The sequence below is a fragment of the Orbicella faveolata genome, unplaced genomic scaffold (assembly GCF_042242905.1).
Source record: "Orbicella faveolata isolate gen_17 unplaced genomic scaffold, um_ofav_v1 contig_48, whole genome shotgun sequence".
NCBI lineage: Eukaryota > Metazoa > Cnidaria > Anthozoa > Scleractinia > Merulinidae > Orbicella > Orbicella faveolata.
The window spans coordinates 3,376,805-3,393,394 of NW_028301578.1; the positions used below are offsets into that span (position 1 = coordinate 3,376,805).

The 16,590-nt window shown below is 36.4% G+C and overlaps 1 protein-coding gene and 1 long non-coding RNA gene across 4 annotated transcripts in view; one reads left to right on the forward strand and one right to left on the reverse strand.

Moving 5' to 3' along the window:
• Positions 1 to 16,590, reverse strand: part of LOC149096002 (somatostatin receptor type 2-like) — a 118,706-nt gene that overhangs the window by 4,487 nt on the left and 97,629 nt on the right. The window contains exon 1 of one of the 3 annotated variants that reach the window (XM_089281011.1): positions 3,914 to 3,979. The exons of 1 other annotated variant lie outside the window; for it this stretch is intronic. Coding sequence is in view for 1 of the 2 variants with exons in the window: in XM_089281008.1 (XP_089137134.1) it covers positions 1,080 to 1,157 (78 nt within the window). In the remaining variant the exon portion in view is untranslated. Of the gene's footprint in view, positions 1 to 1,079; positions 1,244 to 3,913; positions 3,980 to 16,590 lie in introns of those variants that run through there. One more of the 3 variants, XM_089281008.1, reaches the window with a different exon arrangement.
• LOC149096003 (uncharacterized) lies at positions 10,598 to 13,981 on the forward strand. The gene is made up of 2 exons (XR_016204518.1): positions 10,598 to 10,800; positions 11,286 to 13,981. It is a non-coding gene; the product is annotated as an uncharacterized LOC149096003 (long non-coding RNA).

Consider the following 16,590-nt stretch of genomic DNA (forward strand, 5'->3'; position numbering starts at 1 on the left):
TTTTTTTTTTTTGTGCTGTTCAAATTGAGAAGCCTGAGATAAATATTTTGCAAAAAGAATGGAAAAAAAAAAGCTTTTTTACTTTTTTAAGATAAAGGGAAATCTCATTAACCATTACGGCGCCCTCTAATTAAACTTCCCCGCCAGTTGTCACGTGTAAAGTGATACGCGAACGTTTCTCGATTTGGTTGTTTCATACCAAGTTAGCTTTCGTTCTTGTCAAATTTTCTTTATGTTAGAACGAAAACCCAAGAAAACTTCTTACCCATTTTCGTCTTCGTAGAAGCAGAAGAGGCCAAAATCTGGTAGAACAAGATCTTTGGCTCTGAGCGACCGTAAGTCGCAGCCCGGGGGGGGGGGGGAGGGTAGTACTTTGGGAATTTCTGGGAGGGGATGTGCCGCTCGGACCCTGGAACCCTTAGCCTATACCAGAACTAGTTCAGCTGAATTTTGCTACCCTATACTAGAGTAAACTCCCTAAATCCCCGCAGCTATCGACACTGTTGAGGCTGATTTGCGTAGATTTAAACTTGCCGATTTGTTGATTTTTTTTTGATATTTTTTAGTGGCAATTCCTGGTTTCCTTAGTCTAGATAAAATCTTCAACCAACTAGTCAGTTTTTTGAAAAATTATACCCTATTCTAGACCCAAACGCTCTGATTTATATACCCTATCCTAAAGTAAACTGCTTGAAAACCATACCCTTCACAGCGGCACATACCTATATAGCCCATATATGGCTGTGCCCCCCCCCCCCCCCGGGGAGTCGCACTGTTCGCAGTGTAACCAAGAAGAGTGGTTGAAGGAACTCGAGGAGGCTGGTCCCTCCAATGAAGCTGAAGGACAAACTACAACAAGTGCTACTCGCACGAAATTGCTGGAGAACGGACGCGATTCCGAAACTTCAACAAGGAGAGAGGAGTCAAGCGCAGATGTAGATGTAGACGATGTGGACCTCGAGATTTCCTCTTTTTGGCTTTACGAGGCATGGTTTCAAAAACTGTCTGGAGAACGAAGAAGCCTAAGCTTGAGCAACATAATACCAATGTCGCCGATTGACGGCACTTACAATACAAACCTGTATAAAGCTCCTAGTAGTTTGTTGCTTCTCGAACGATTTTACTGCGACGGGTTTCCACGCCAGAATTGTAGACATCTGTTTATTTCAAGTTGTCATAACCCATTGTTATGGTAAACTGACCCATGCCGACATCTGTCAGTGTAGAGGGGATTTTTAACAGCTAATCATACCAATCTCATAAAAGGTTTTTCGTCTTTTTTTCCATAAAATAAAACTGCATATAAGGACGAACATTTTTACTTCGTTTACGGGCGTCTTCCGACGGAATTGGCTGAAAATTGACAGGTATGTTCCATGATACCTTCTTCGAAAAAGAGTGTCGGGCTTTGTGTAATTTCGCTTCTGTTTCAAAGTATTGGCCTCTTCAGTAGAAGGAAACGTCCGCATTGAGAATATCAAACTTTAAGGGTGTACAGAAAAACCCAACCCATATCTGAAAAATCGCCGACCCCCGATGTTAATTGCGCCGCTCCGATAATTTACGTGCGGAAGCGAACTAGTTTAAGCCAAACCGTGGTTTTGGGTATTTCTTTTAATATCACTGCGACAATAGCTTCTTAGAAAATTTAAGAGAAATGATTGTAGTCTATAACTATTAAGCTTTCAGAAAATGTATAGGTTGATGTGCTTTTCTTTCAAAGCGCCAGCGTAAGAGCGCGATTTCCAAACACTGTCAATCCACCTACCATGATACTTTAATATGCCAGTTGAAGAAGGTTGGTTTTGTATTCCGGCAAAAAGCCTCTCCTTTACTGACCGTGGTCACCTAAAGCAAACTACTGTTACTGTTTGGTGTTATTATTTCATCATTCTTTTGGCTATATTCACTACCCTTAAAGTATACTAGTAGCACATTTCAAGCTGAGTGGTTACATTTAATAGCCGAGGTTAAAACCTCTTGATATCTGTGTTTACATAGTTGAGAATGATCCAGATGTTTTCGGTATCACGTTCTTGTAGTTGAACTGTGAAGCATTCCTTTAGGTTAGACATCAAACACGAATTAATTGTTTCCTAACTAAACTGGGGCTATTCCTGAAAACGTCAAGTCTAGTTCGAGTACTTCTTAACAACCTTTTAACAACCTCGCTAAGAATTCAGATAAAAGTGCCGCAAACCGCCGGTTGGCAATTATTTTTACCTGGCTCTTTTACATCCAAAACATTCAAGTAACGTAGCATGCTTTATGATTCGTAATACGGCAGCTCACACGGGTCACCAACCATTTTAATTTTTTTTAATGTTTGTGTTTCTTTTTTTGTTGGTTTTTGTTTGGGTCTGGTCGCTTACAAATCGAAAAAAGAGAAAACCACGGGTAAACCATGAACCGCGCTCGGCCCATGGCCGCGCGGTTAATTCCGAGACTTCAACTTACTTTAATGTTCAAACTCTCAGTTGTCAGTTATAAAAACAAACAATAGAAATGGGGACTTAAGACACTCTCTTCGCCTAGCAAAAAATCGAGACTGTGAGACGCACATAACTGCTCAAAAGAAAACTGGAACTGTGAGACCCGTAAAATTCGACGAAACGTTTGCGAGACCCATGGTTTTTGAAGGACCCGATTCGCCACCCTTATATTAATGTAGGTATGCTCTAACGGGTATGAATTAAGCGTTTCTGTGGTCTCGTGTAGGGCGATCCAGGTTTTATGGAGCGGAAAAAAGTTGTTTTTCCAAATTTATGGGGATGGTAACATGGTAGAAGGAAACATTTTACACACAATTATCCAGTGGCATAAAAAGACAAGGTATTTCGTTTGCCACCAACATGCGTACACATGGAAAATTAGTAATTCATATTTTAATTAAAACTCAAATTGTCTTCATCAGTAAGATCTGTCGTCTTAATGGCCCGCAATATAGTTTTGTGTACATCTTAGAAATTAGATAGAGCTGTAACGATATCAGTTAACCAAACTTTACCGAGCTCAAAGCAAACGCTTAATTGCTACAGGAAGTCTTAACTCAGTTGTAAGGAATTGCAACTTTCACCCCAGTAGCCGAAATATCTCCTGCGTCGATTAATTAACATATCAGTTCGCGAAAAAATGAAAACATGACGTATTTTCGACTCCAATGAGTGAAAATGAGTCAATAGGTTTAGCTCCCACACTCTTTTTTTTTTTTTCTTTTAATAAGACTATTGTTTTTCCGGCCGAGGTTGAATATTGTCGTTTTAATTTTCCGCCGATTTTAGGCTGAAAATATTCATATGAAAATTTCTTAGATCATATAGTGTAGGACATTTCTGTTTCCGAATGTATTTGGTGATTGAATGGTGTTAAAGTAATTTTGGAGCCAGTCTGTATGTATTGAAGCCTAATATGACGCCCATATTGTCTTACAGAAATGTTATTAGCATCGAACATACGGCTAGTACTGTTTTTGTTGCTTTATGGCTGATTTTGAAGTTTAGAGAAAGAAAGAACTTTATACGATTTATTTTAAAATATAAAGCTTTTCAACACACGAAATTATGTTTGAATATCTCAGCCTCAGGTTTATTCTTAAAATATTCTTAAAATTTCGTAAATTTCAGTCTCGATATTCTTATAAGATAAATTCTTATATAAATATATAAAAAAGAGGGTAACTTGGAATTTCCCGAAAATTTCTTGTTAAATGAGGTTCTTGCACAAAATCGACACTTTAGCAGGTTTGTTTCATTAACATAACAAGCGACAAATGAATATGAATTTAAGATCTTTTTTAGCAAGATCTCTAGCTGAAGTTCAGTTACGATATATGTAAATTCGGAAAATTCAGTCACACGGAGATACTGTTATAACGAGGCTCTGAGCAAAGAAATGAAGAATTGAACCTACGTACCTTGAAAATTTTAAAATACGAAGCGCAATGCCAAGGCTGTTGTTAGAGAGGAGATGCCTGCCTTTCGTGTGTTGACATAGAGTTCAAAACTGTCATAAAACCCATTACACAGGCAGTAAAATTTTCGAAGGGCGCGGATCAATTTGATAAGCTTCGCCCTGCCTTATTTTTATTGAAGTTTACATTGCATATATAGACGTCATTTGTTTCACACTGGTCAATTGTTTGACGCAACTGCCGGATCTGTAATTCATCAAAGTAAATTTAATTTTTATTTTTAGTTTATTAGTGCGATTGTAACTAGTGTAGCATGGTAGCTGTTAGTAGAAGTAATTAACCCGAGGAAAACAGCGTCTGCTAATGGACTCAGTTTTTAAACAGTTCTAAGAACTGCATTAACTTTGTTTAGTTTTAGTAGCCTTTGGTTTAGCTCTTGGGTCCCGTCCACACAATGCCAGAGAAACAGTTTGAAAAAAACGCAACAATCGACGGTCATTTTGGATTTGTGTTTGAGTAAAAAGTTGGCTGGGAATCACATGTTTACAACGTTTTCATCGATTTCGAAAAGATCCGTTTTCAAAATGTTTTCCTTCCACACTAAACCGCGAAGCCGGCATTTTCTAATATTCCACCGTTTTCGTGACGGATTATTGTGGATGGTAAGCCAAACCGTAGAAATAAAGCTGCGTTCTTAAATTTCTCCGTCGTAGTATGAACATGGACGGGGTTTAAACTTTCTTCAGCGCTAATGCATCACCAAATGAAAGGGTGTTTTCGCAAAAAGAATACTCTGTTGTAAATTACACAGATTATGATTTCAATAAACTGTAAATACGAACTGAAAATCATAAAGTAATGGTATTTACTAGTTTTAAACTTCCAAGAATATCGTTTGAGTGAATGAAAGAGAATTTTAATTAGCTTGACAAAAACATAACTGGGGACACTATCTACATATTAAAAAATATCTTCGCCACACAGAATTAAAGCTATTTACAATTTAAACCAGCAGCAATGAATCAGCTGTCACTGAAACACTGATTATCTGCAAGAAAAGAGATTGAATAGTTTGATTCAAACTACCAAGATCAAGATTATGAAGTATAAACAGAATTGTGTTTGGTCTTGGCGCACCGTTTAGTTTCCGCTAATAGTTTATGCAAGGTGCAAGAAAATGAAATTAATAATGTTAATTAATAATAACAATACCAAAAAAAAAAAAAACATTCTTCAGTTTATTCACCAAAAAAGAGTTCAGTATTCACCACTAAATAATCACAGATGTGGTGTGACATTGGAAATAATCAAGAGAATAAGTTATTACGAAGTTTATATCCTTGTCGATTGTAATTTCAGATTCGTACGGACTTCTATATTACAGAACTGTTTCCAGGTTACTTTCTCTCACTAGTACTAGGTCTTTTTTAGCAGCAATAAACACCCCGCCGTGAGGGTCGTTTGGTCTGTCTCTCCTCTCTACCTGGTAGGTCACTGTAGGGAAACACTCATTGTTGCTGTGCTCGTGAGATAGCCAGGATTCAGTTCCAATAATTATATCCGGTTTTGCATCGTTAATCAGATGAAGAAATGTTTCTCTTTTAGCCGGTAGACTTTGGCAGTTGACGTTCAGGATAGATATATTCTTCTTCACTGATCGGGAACTTTTCGCCGAGTTTGTTCTTGGTAAAGATGAGTCGTACAGGACACCCGGCATGTGTCTATATAAGAACATTGTTTTTTTACCGGCCGAAGCTAAATATATTCTTATTTTTCCGCCGATTTTAGGCTGAACATATTCTTGTGAATATTCTTAGATCATAGCGTATGACACTGCTGCTTTTGAATATATTTGGTGTCACGATGGTGTTGAAGTAATTTTGGAGCCAGCCTGCAGATATTTAAGCCTGATATAGCGCATACAACTTCTTATCGAAATGTTATTAGCATCGAACATACGGCTGGTGCTGTTTTTGTCGCTTTTTGGCTAGTTTTGACGTCTAGAGAAAGGAAGAATTTTATACGGTTTAGCTGAAAGCATATAATTGTACTGTATTTAGAAATTTTCATCACACAAACTTATATTCTTTCCAAAATCCCAGCCTCGGGTTTATTTCTAAGATATTCTTAAAATTTCGCAAATTTTAGCCTCGATATTCTTATAAAATATGTTCTTATACAAGAAAGAAAGAGTGTAATGCTAGTGAATACTCGCGTCTGATGAAATAAAATTGTAAAAAAAAATGTTTTGAAAATTTTGTGGCACGCCACTTCCTCAGAATTGTACCAGTCTACTGATTTGCGTGTTGGTGAGTCCATTTTGGTAGAGTAAAATAAAGGCAGTGATAAGTTCATAATCTAAGGCACAAATTTTAAAAGGCAGAAGTGATGTGTTTTAATTAAATTCTTTTTTAATTTCTGATGTATACTCAATGGGGTGCAACTAGATTAAAGTAAAACGCTTATTGGTTAAGGTAATGATGAATTTATCAATTAAAAGTGAACTGTTTTCCTTCCCAATGCGGTAAAGTTATTCCGAAGCAATAGTGACAATGAATATTAACAGTTTATAACAAAAGAAAAAACACGGTTTCGGACTTTATTAAATCCATTTTGAAATCACTGGCTATCCTTGCAATCTGATTGGCTCTCAATGGTGCGATTTATTCACGAATCGCACTATTTTTTGCTCTAAATCGCATCTTTTTCTCAGCCACTGAGAATGGGACAGTAAAACAAAACAAAAAAATCAGATTTCAATATTTGTTTAAAGTAAACAATAAAATTTCAGGAAAATGAAAGGCAAAAAGCCATTGTGTGGAGAATTTAGCAACTAGTATTGCCAAAACTCTGTTGTTATTGTGTTTTTTTTTCCAAAAACTTGACGAATGTAATTAATTACAGTTTCTACCCTTACCAAAACAGCTGTATTTTTAAACTGATTTTAAACTGTTTTGAACGTATTTTGACGATTTAAACAGTATTTTGAAGTCACTATAGGTTATTTTTGTGCTATTTTGTACAAAATTCAAAATTTTGCTTCCTGTTTGTAATGTATTTCAAGTATAGTTAAAACCTACTTCATGACATTGGAATGATTTTCACTCTGTTTTTAACGTAGTTTGAGCTCAAAACAGGGTTTAAATAGGGGATTTAAAATCTATTTTAATACTATGGCCACAAAAATTTCGTTCAAACAGTTTAAAAATTCTAGTTAAACCCTGTTTTGAAAGTTATGTTGGCAATGGCTGTAGGTTTAAAAAGTATTTTACAAATTTTCAGTGTTAAAATAGTCTTTAAATAGGATATTTAAAATGTAGTTGACATGTCAAGAACATAAAATATGTTTTAAATAGGAAGTTTAAAACCTATTTGAGATAGCAATTCATATTATAAGCTTTAAAATACAACCAAAACAGTCTGTTTTAAACATATTTTAAGTTTTAATCAGGCGAGTATACTATTTAAATAGTACTTTTAAATAATGATAATAATGTCTATCTTAAAAACAGATTTTAAATACACTATTTTTGCACTATTTATAAATCTAGCCCAATGGAAATTTATAATTCAATCAACATAATTTGCATCCCCTTTTTGAAAACTGCTTTAGTGTGTAAGCTTTTAAGACTCTCTCAATATCAAAATTAATCAAAAATCTAGCCAAGCCAAAAACATGAATCTGTGGACAAACAAACCTTTTCGCAAAATAGCACTCTCTTGCCCCCCTGCATGTACATGTATTCCTGTCTTTCTTTTTTTTCGAAGTATCAAGCACTGTTTATAACCAAAATGGCAGGCAAAGACTGAACAACTCCAGGACTTCCCAGAGGAGCTTTTCGATAGGCGTTAAAGTAAATTCCAGTCTTCTCTAAAAGGACATGGTCACAGATGCCATGTTTGTTCACAAGTGAGGTTCAGGTTGAGAGCGTGTGCTAGGCCGCATGTACATGCACAATATATAAGTTCTATCATTACTTTAAAAATTTACCAGAAGCAATCAAATCTCTGAAAGCAGCAACTAATAACTCAAGGAAAATTGATCCAAGTAATTGGTTGACATTACTTATTAATGATTGGGGCTACTCCTCATGGCAAAACAGGCCATCACTCACAAAGTAGACCAGAATTAAGATCTCACAATCAAATCACAAAAAAATCACATCTACTCAATATTAAAAAGAAAATTTCAAGGTACATGTAACTAGCTTGCAGTAATTAGCAAATTATTGATTGTGGTCAGTCATCATGTACGTGCTTCAAGATTACATAATTTACATACATGTAATTTCGGCAGAAAGTGTCCCAGTCACAGTGTGCACGTGAAAGATCTCAAAACAAATCACAAGAAATGACAACCACTGAATATGAAAAAGAAAATTGCTTGTAGTAATCAGCCAGTCATTTATTGTGGTCACTCATCATGGTATAAATGCTTCAAGATCTTGCAAAAGTGCTGTCACTTACAAAGTACACCAAAATCAAGATCTCACAACCAAATTCCTTTTTTTTTGTTCTTTCAAACAAATCTTTTTTTCCTGTTTCCCATATGAGCAGTTACAGTTTTCCAGATTTGACAGTCATTTAATTTTGAAGTCAAAAGTGGTTTGAACTAATATTTGTGTACAACAGTTTAGTCATTATTGTTAACAATGTAGGAAATCCATTTTTTTTTTTCTGTCTAAACAGTTGTTAATGATAAAAGTTGTTGTTCCAGTCTGTTATGAGCAGACTTATGTTGAATTTAGTGGTTGGTTTCAATGAGAGATGCTGTGACCAGGCTAATATTATGAGAGTCTGTGCTCTGATCTGTTAACAAGAGGCATTCACTACTAACATCACAGCAAGCTGGTAAAAAGCGCCAGTTCCACAATAACTGTGAATAATAATTATTATTGGATGACGTTGAGCAAAATATCATGATTTGTCAGTGGCAAGCAGATCAATTATTTACCGAAGCGGAACGCTGAGGCAAATAATTGATCTGTGACCACCCAGTTTGGTTTCACATTTAAATCACTCTCTGACAGCTCAGGGAAGCGATCTGCCATTTAAATTATTTCACCTGAGAGCTTGGTTTCAATTATGCATGAGAGGAAAATTCAATATTATTTGCAGCAAACACATTTACACAGCACTATGCATGAGCAGATCATTATTTGTAGGCAGTTATTTACAGGTCACTTGGTGGGCTCTCAGCCAATGAAAAGGAAGACAAAATGCATCGAATGATAAAAAGATTTATTTTTCAGTTGTCAACAATAACATTTCGGAACACCTAGAGGCCTTTGCACATTTGCTTGGATGCCATCTTGCAAACTAGAGCACAAGCTTCAAGATCTCGCGAACAACAACTACCGAACCAGGACTTGGAACATTTCATTATTAATTATGTACATGAATCAACTGCATTATCCACTTACCCATTCATTCATGTCCTAGTGGGTTATTCTGTAACTGGTTAAATTTTCTGTTTCTTGAAAATGTTACGAGCAAAAGTGAATAAAGAACCCTCATTGGACCACATAAAAACGCCTTGGTGGTAAATCACACTGGTTCCGCAAATCTTGCCCAACTTAATTGTTTCATCTGCCTCAGTTTCTTGCAAAGAATGAAATACTTCAGCTACATGTAGTTTTCTGTGTTTTCATCCTTCTCTTATTACTTCGTCCTCTTGTCTTTCATTATTTTTTCTTCTTCTTGCCAGGTAATTTCTTCTTCCTGAACCTTTGTTGTGCTTAGCCATATTTTTTGGAAATATATCAACCTGCCACATAAATGTAGTGCATTCATCTAATCAAAAATTTGGTGAATTTGAACTACACTGAATGCTTGTCTATCCCCCACTGAGGGTCAAAACTAACATGTGCATGGGGAGAAGTCCCTATCACTAGGCCCTTCAACCATTTTCCAGAGCCCCTTTGTGTGAATATCATTTTTGCCGAGAAATCTACATCCATAATATAGAATAATGAAAATAATTAAAGTAAAATTAACGATAGAAACAATAGGGTGAATACAGGTTGAGTGACACCTAACGTCGCAACCAAAAGGCAAGGATTCGACTGTTCATGGCAGGCTTGATTCAAGCTTGGATTTCATGTGTTATAGCATGCAATTACTCAATACATGAACATGTGTACAACACATTCTCGCACGACAACAAAGTGCGATTCCATTCATTCAAATGTTCCAATTTTGTTCTTCGAGTGTTCGGACCCAATCGTTCGATTAAGTTCGATTGATCTCGATAAAGTTCGTTTAATCGAACGTTCCATTTGGTACGTGATTAGTTACGTCTGGAGCAAAGCCATGCACCTAAGAGAAAGCTTCTTTTATGAATAAACATTTGGCGCATCCAAACAAGAAATCGCCAAGCATTACCCGCGTATGTCTCAATGTAAAATACCTGAAAATATGCTTGAAAAAGTTACGAGGATTGTAAACAAAGAAATGAAGTTTAAGCAGATGAAATAAACAGATACCGTACCGTTAAAAATCCTGGGCTAAGAACTATATCCAATGTGGCGATCGATGCGATCCTCTTGCTTCGTTTTGGCGGTCGTAACTTTTGGCGCAAACGGATTTTCCGGTCGATTTTCCGCTGACCCGCCGGTGCAATACTCTGATGCGAGCATTTTGGTCAGCTGTGATTGCATGAAAGATCATGTGAGTGACACGTGACTTGTTTCCATTTCAAAATTGCTGTGTAAAACGGAGGTTTCGTTCCAGTCGTTTAAAACCAGTGCAACAGTTCATTTGTTTGTTTTTTTTACCTTTTACTGGACGAAAAGTTAAGGGACCGAACCGAATCATATGACTCGTGGGTGCAGCGACCATGATTTATCTTTCTGATAGACTTCAACTTGGTAATGTCTCAAGGAATGGAGGTAAGCCGACCATCTTCTGTCTTGGTGTGTCTTTCATTCGAAAAGATGCATGCACATGTAAATACATGTAACATATCTGTTACCACTTCAGCTGTTTTATCGAATTAGATGATTGCCTATGAAACATAGATCTGAATTTTGAATTGTTCTTCGTCCAGTCTACATAATTAGGTACTGTTCTATATACATGTATGATCGGTTATATGGCAGTTATATGTTTGCAACTGTGTATGCCATTTTTGTGCAGCCGTAAATTACTCGTCCATTGTGATCCTTTTACTATCTTGACATGGCATAAACTGATCGATCTCTTCGTAGGGAAATTAAAGTGCGAGCTGTGGAAGTTGAATCAAACAGTTTGTTTTTCTTCAAGTGGAAAGGCAACTTTATAGACTTAACATGATAACAAAACATACATGGACGCTAAAATATTAAACCCTGCAATAACTAAACAATGCAGTAAATAATTTTGTTTTTATTTTCAGCTTTGAGAAACAGGAGATGGAGAGTGGTGCTACCCTGTTAGGGCCAAAGTCTCTGTGAGTCTGATAGGGGTCTTTCAACTGCCTTCCGGTTACAAAGTTATTGCTGCAATTCTGCAATCATTGGTAAATTTTTAAAGGAGGAAATAACTAAATTTAGGGTTAGAAAGGAAGCTATATGTAGCTACTACAGTCATGCCACATCAGTGAAAGTACAGTTGTTTCTTGTTGGAAATGAATGAACCTTACAACTTGATGGGATAATTTTTGTTAACTTGTAAATAATAATATTATCGATCATATATTACATACACTGCGGCTAGAAAGTTTATTCCAAGGGGAACATGGTATGCATTAATTAATTCTTTCATGATGGAATACTGTAGTTTTTGTAAAACTTTACCTCAAATTGCACATGACCTTGACGACAGCTTGGGTTCCCTATAACTTGCTGCAAGTGGTTTTGGTTTTTTAAGCTTCATCTTGCCAGGGTGGGAAAAAATAAAATAAAATCTAGCTACCCAGTGGGCCAGTATATTTTAGTTTTCAGTTGGCTCCACTAAAATATTACTAATGCCCAATGGGCACGTGGGGTTCATGCCTTATCAACTACATCATTTACTAGTTGCTGTCTATATTCAGTGATAGACTATAACAAAATGAGTTTATTGGCACTATGAAACTAGGTGAAAGAAACTACCAACAGTGACAATTGCTGTGTCAGATACAAAGTATGCTTGGATTTTAAATTAATCCATGCTTTCAACTCACTGTTTTGCTCATCTTGCAGTCTTAAGTTTTGAAATAGGCTTTGATTGGAAATTATCATTCACAAGATTATATGTACTGAGACTAATTTCACTTGCCCACCTGACCAGACCTCCAAACTTCCATTTTCACTTTCCCAAGAGCAAAATTTACTTGCCCCAGGCAATGGGATGTGGGTTTTTCCCTGCCCTGCTTGCTAAGACTACGAGTATTCCCTCTTTGGCTTAGGGCCTCTTCATATGAGCCCGGTCAACCAGCCTGGCTCATTTTCTGAGATCTCACCTCGCTACTCTTTCCTTCGTAAAAATTTTGATGTGTTCATATTATGTATGAGAAGCCAGGCTGGCCCGGTTACTGAGATCTCAGTTTTTGCGTCCAAGATCTCAGTGACCAGGATGAAAATTTTCCCATATGAACGCTCCAGCCCGGGTACCCAGGACAAAACTTTTTAGGCAAAATAGCTTCGCTTTTGCAACACAGCACTTGGCCAGTTACCTGGCTCATATGAAGAGGCCCTTAGTCTATGTATCGTGCGTGACACAAAAGAAAATCAACATTTTTTCCTCGCTGTTTTCATTTGCATCACACACAATAGACTACGCGAAAGAGGCCAGGACTACTCATAGTATGAATATCTCTAGGCCCAATAAGATGGTACAGCTTTAATTGCTACATGCACTTGTACATGTACATAAAACAAGTCCATGACTCAAAATCAAGTTGCTTGCAACTGTAACATGGACCACATAAATGATGCAGGGTTTAGTTGCAGCCTCAGACATTGCTCAGTGATGAAAGATGAACAAAACCTTTGCACAACATGATCATCACCTACTAAATTTACAAAAGTCACACATAATGAGTTGTACCCTCTAAATTGGCCTAACGGTTCCCTTGATTAGAAGTGATTGATGCATGTACTGCATGTACGTTTACAATGTATATAGTTCCCATGTACAGACCAGGGTTGTCATTAATTTTTTAGTCACCTGTAGCCTTATTCTCCACACCCATAGCAAATTTGTTACTTTGTGGGTGATTTCTCTAAACAACAGGGAATTTCACCTGTAGCATCAAGGGAAAATCAAGCATACTCAGCCATAACAGATGTTACGGCTTACAACCCTTAATGACAGCCCTGCAGACATAGCATACTAGTACAAGTAAATAACCTGTATTTAGCCTTAAAATGAGTGATATAGAAGATGTTTTATACTAAGTAATGGACCCTTAGCCTCAAGTTCTCAATTGGTATTGATACAAGCATGTTCCTTTAACTCCTTTACATTGTTTGCAATTCTTCTTAACAAAGAAAATATGTACCACTGATGATGGCCGTACACTCAAAAATGTTTTGGTTTTTAAAACTGTAGTAACTTTTAGCCTTTTACACATGTACAGTAGACAAAAAAAATATTATCGCAGGCTCAACTGTTATTACAGCTTTTCATATACAGATACAGTAAGTGTAGAGCTACATACATTGATTATACAAGTAAAGAAAGAAGTAGAGCCAAGCACCCCCATCAAGCTTGAGTTTGCCCTACACTGACTTCTAGCATATCATGTGTTGTTCACAGCTAGAGCAAAGTTGCATGTAAGTTTAAGATTTTTTTGGCACTATTATGCTGTTTTGACACTATTTTTTGAACTATTTTAATACTATTTTTATACTATGTTTACAGTATTTTCATACTGTTTTTATACTATTTTGTGCTATTTTTATGCTGTTGTATACTATATTACTGTATGCCATTTCTAGATTATTTTAAAGCTATTTCCATATATTTATATTGTATTTGACATTTTTTTTCATATATGATCCACTTTAATTTTTAAACTGTTTAAAGTACTATTGAAATATGTTTTGAGACAGTGGATTTCAATAGTGTTTTAAACAGGTTTTAACGCCTTTAAAATCAGTCGAAAAATATGTTAAAAATATAATTTTGCACCTATTTTAAACCTATTTTGTACAAAATACTTTTAAAATTGTCATTTAAACTAGTTTTAAAATAGTCTTGCAGATTAAAAGCTGTTTCTAAAACGATTTGTGTCCTTTTTTTATTCCGAATGCTGTGTTCCTCGAGAGATTTTTAAAGTAGTTACAGACTATTTTAATTATATTTTTAAACTTAACAAAGGATTTCGAGTTTTGGAATTTTAACTATATTTTTAAAAGCTTTTCAAAATAAATTTCAAATTTTGTTTCAATAGCGTTTTAAACAGGTTTAAACACCATTAAAAGCAGTCGAAAACTACGTTAAAATACACTTTTCGCCCTGTTTTTAATCTATTTCATAAAATAGGTTTAAAACAGTTTTTAAAAATAGTATTTAAATACATTTAAAATAGTGTTTGGTTTGGTAAGGGTAAATGACGATTATCAGCTCCTTCAGGCTGAACACTAACTTTAATGGAAGTTTCCAACTTTCAGTGTCCATTTTGACGAATATTTTGGCGATTTTTTTTCAACATCTGCTCAAAATCCGTATGATACCGAGTCCAGTAAAACATAAACAAACGAAAACCACACAACAACAAATTCAGGGCCATCTCAAGAAGGTAGATGTTTCCAGGTTTCTGGTAGTTTCAAACGAAGCAACAAAAGAGCTCAACTCTGTCGCTGTGAATAAACATAGTCAAAATACGCCCCGCTCCACAAAACAGTGAATGAATGAACGTCTTACGAAGCTGGTGTTAGTCCCGCCATCTTGGAAATATCTTGAAACAAATGGCGCCGCAAGAACTTGACAAGGTCCTGAGTATTGAGTCCTTCGCCGAGGTCACAAAAAGAAACGGAGATGTTAACGAGCTGGACTCCCTTAAAATCATGCCATTAAACGGTATGAAAGAAAAAAAACGTACCATCCACTGGGCATCGTGTGCACTCGAGGGAGTTTCCCAACTCAAAAGAAATCCATCGCAGAATTACGCAGGATGCACCTTCAAATTCCTTCTCCAAAGACAATGAAAAGTCTCAGCCTCAACCACAGAAGAAAGAAAGACCTTCCATCATCGATTCAAGCGACGAGAATTGAACTTTTATACCTGAAGCAGACTATTTTCGTTCTGACTTCAAAACCGCTTGTTTCTTTGTCATTCTCGGATGAGTTTTCGTCACATGACATCGTTTTGCATACTAAATGAGACGTAAAAGCGTTTCCGGTTCCGCTTTTTTTTTAACAAACCGGCTACTGAAACAATACACCAAAAGTCTAAAAATTACGGCGATAAAATTGTGCGATTTCAAAATGGATCTAATAAAGTGGCAATTGAACTTCGTGTCGTGCAATTTTGGTCTGAAATCATACTTGTGAATTCAAATCGAACTCGCGCTGCGCGCTCGTTCGATTTTGAAATCACGCGTATGATTTCAGACCAAATTGCACTCCACTCAGTTCAATTACCATTATTTACCATTGCAGGTATGGAGCCAGAGGGTTTTCAATGTTCACCGCGCAAATGCAATATTCGAGATCATCTCGTGGAGGAAATCCCAATGTTGGGTGTAGTCTGATTTGTATTTCTCCTTGTTTGGTGTATTTAAGGTTGCCGGGCAAGCCGGCTGTAATTGATCACGGCAATGCCCGTCTGACATAATTTGTGTAAAGATCCACACAATGCGGAACACGTAATCCCAAAGGAATCTAACTGTGGCGGCGTAATGGCTTTGAACTGCGATTTAAGAACTTAATGTACTTAATTCCAAATGGTATTTTAAACAGCGACATTGTGTACATTATATAGTAAGTGACTTTCTTGCAAGCCTTGAAGTACGAGCGTATTTTTGACCAACAGAGGCGTAATAAATATACGTATTTTTGGCACAACTGAACAAAAATGGCAAAGATATGTAAATACGAGAGCTATGTTATATTTCTCCAGGGACACGATGGACGAAAGTGAAAAAAAAAAATGTCGCATTGAAGGAGATTCTACCATGTTTAAGAATATTCGGCAAAATAATTCGCTTAAGGCTTTTCAGCACTGAAAAAAAACAGGATGTTATAAGAGTTGCTCAAGCAGGAGGTCAGACTTTTTAATGTAAAGATAGCAAAACTAGACGACCTAATTTTCATTACTAACAATTACTAACTTTACATTACTAACTGGGCGTTCACTGAATGGATCAGAAATAAAAGTAAAGCCGTGTCCCTTCCCCCACCCCCACCCCCCCTTCCCTGTGATTCAGCCTTTCGTCAAGCTGTTCTCAGCAGTAAATTGACCTTCCTTTCAAGATTAATGCAACTCGGCTGCTGTATGTATGATGTGGTAGTAATGGTTACGAAAAAAAAAATAGCAATAGTAAGAATGAGAATTGAGTGAAATTAAAATACTCAGGTTGGTGCAGATGCAATACATACACTACTTCGGCAATTTAATACATGATTGATAACATATCGAGTAACGACAAAATCTTTTTGACGAACGCAAACTAAATACATTTAAGGTACCTGCTCATCGACTAAGGAAGAAAGAGTCAGTTTTTTTGTGTGTTTTCTTTGTTTGTTGTTGTTGTTGTTGTTGTTTTTGTTTC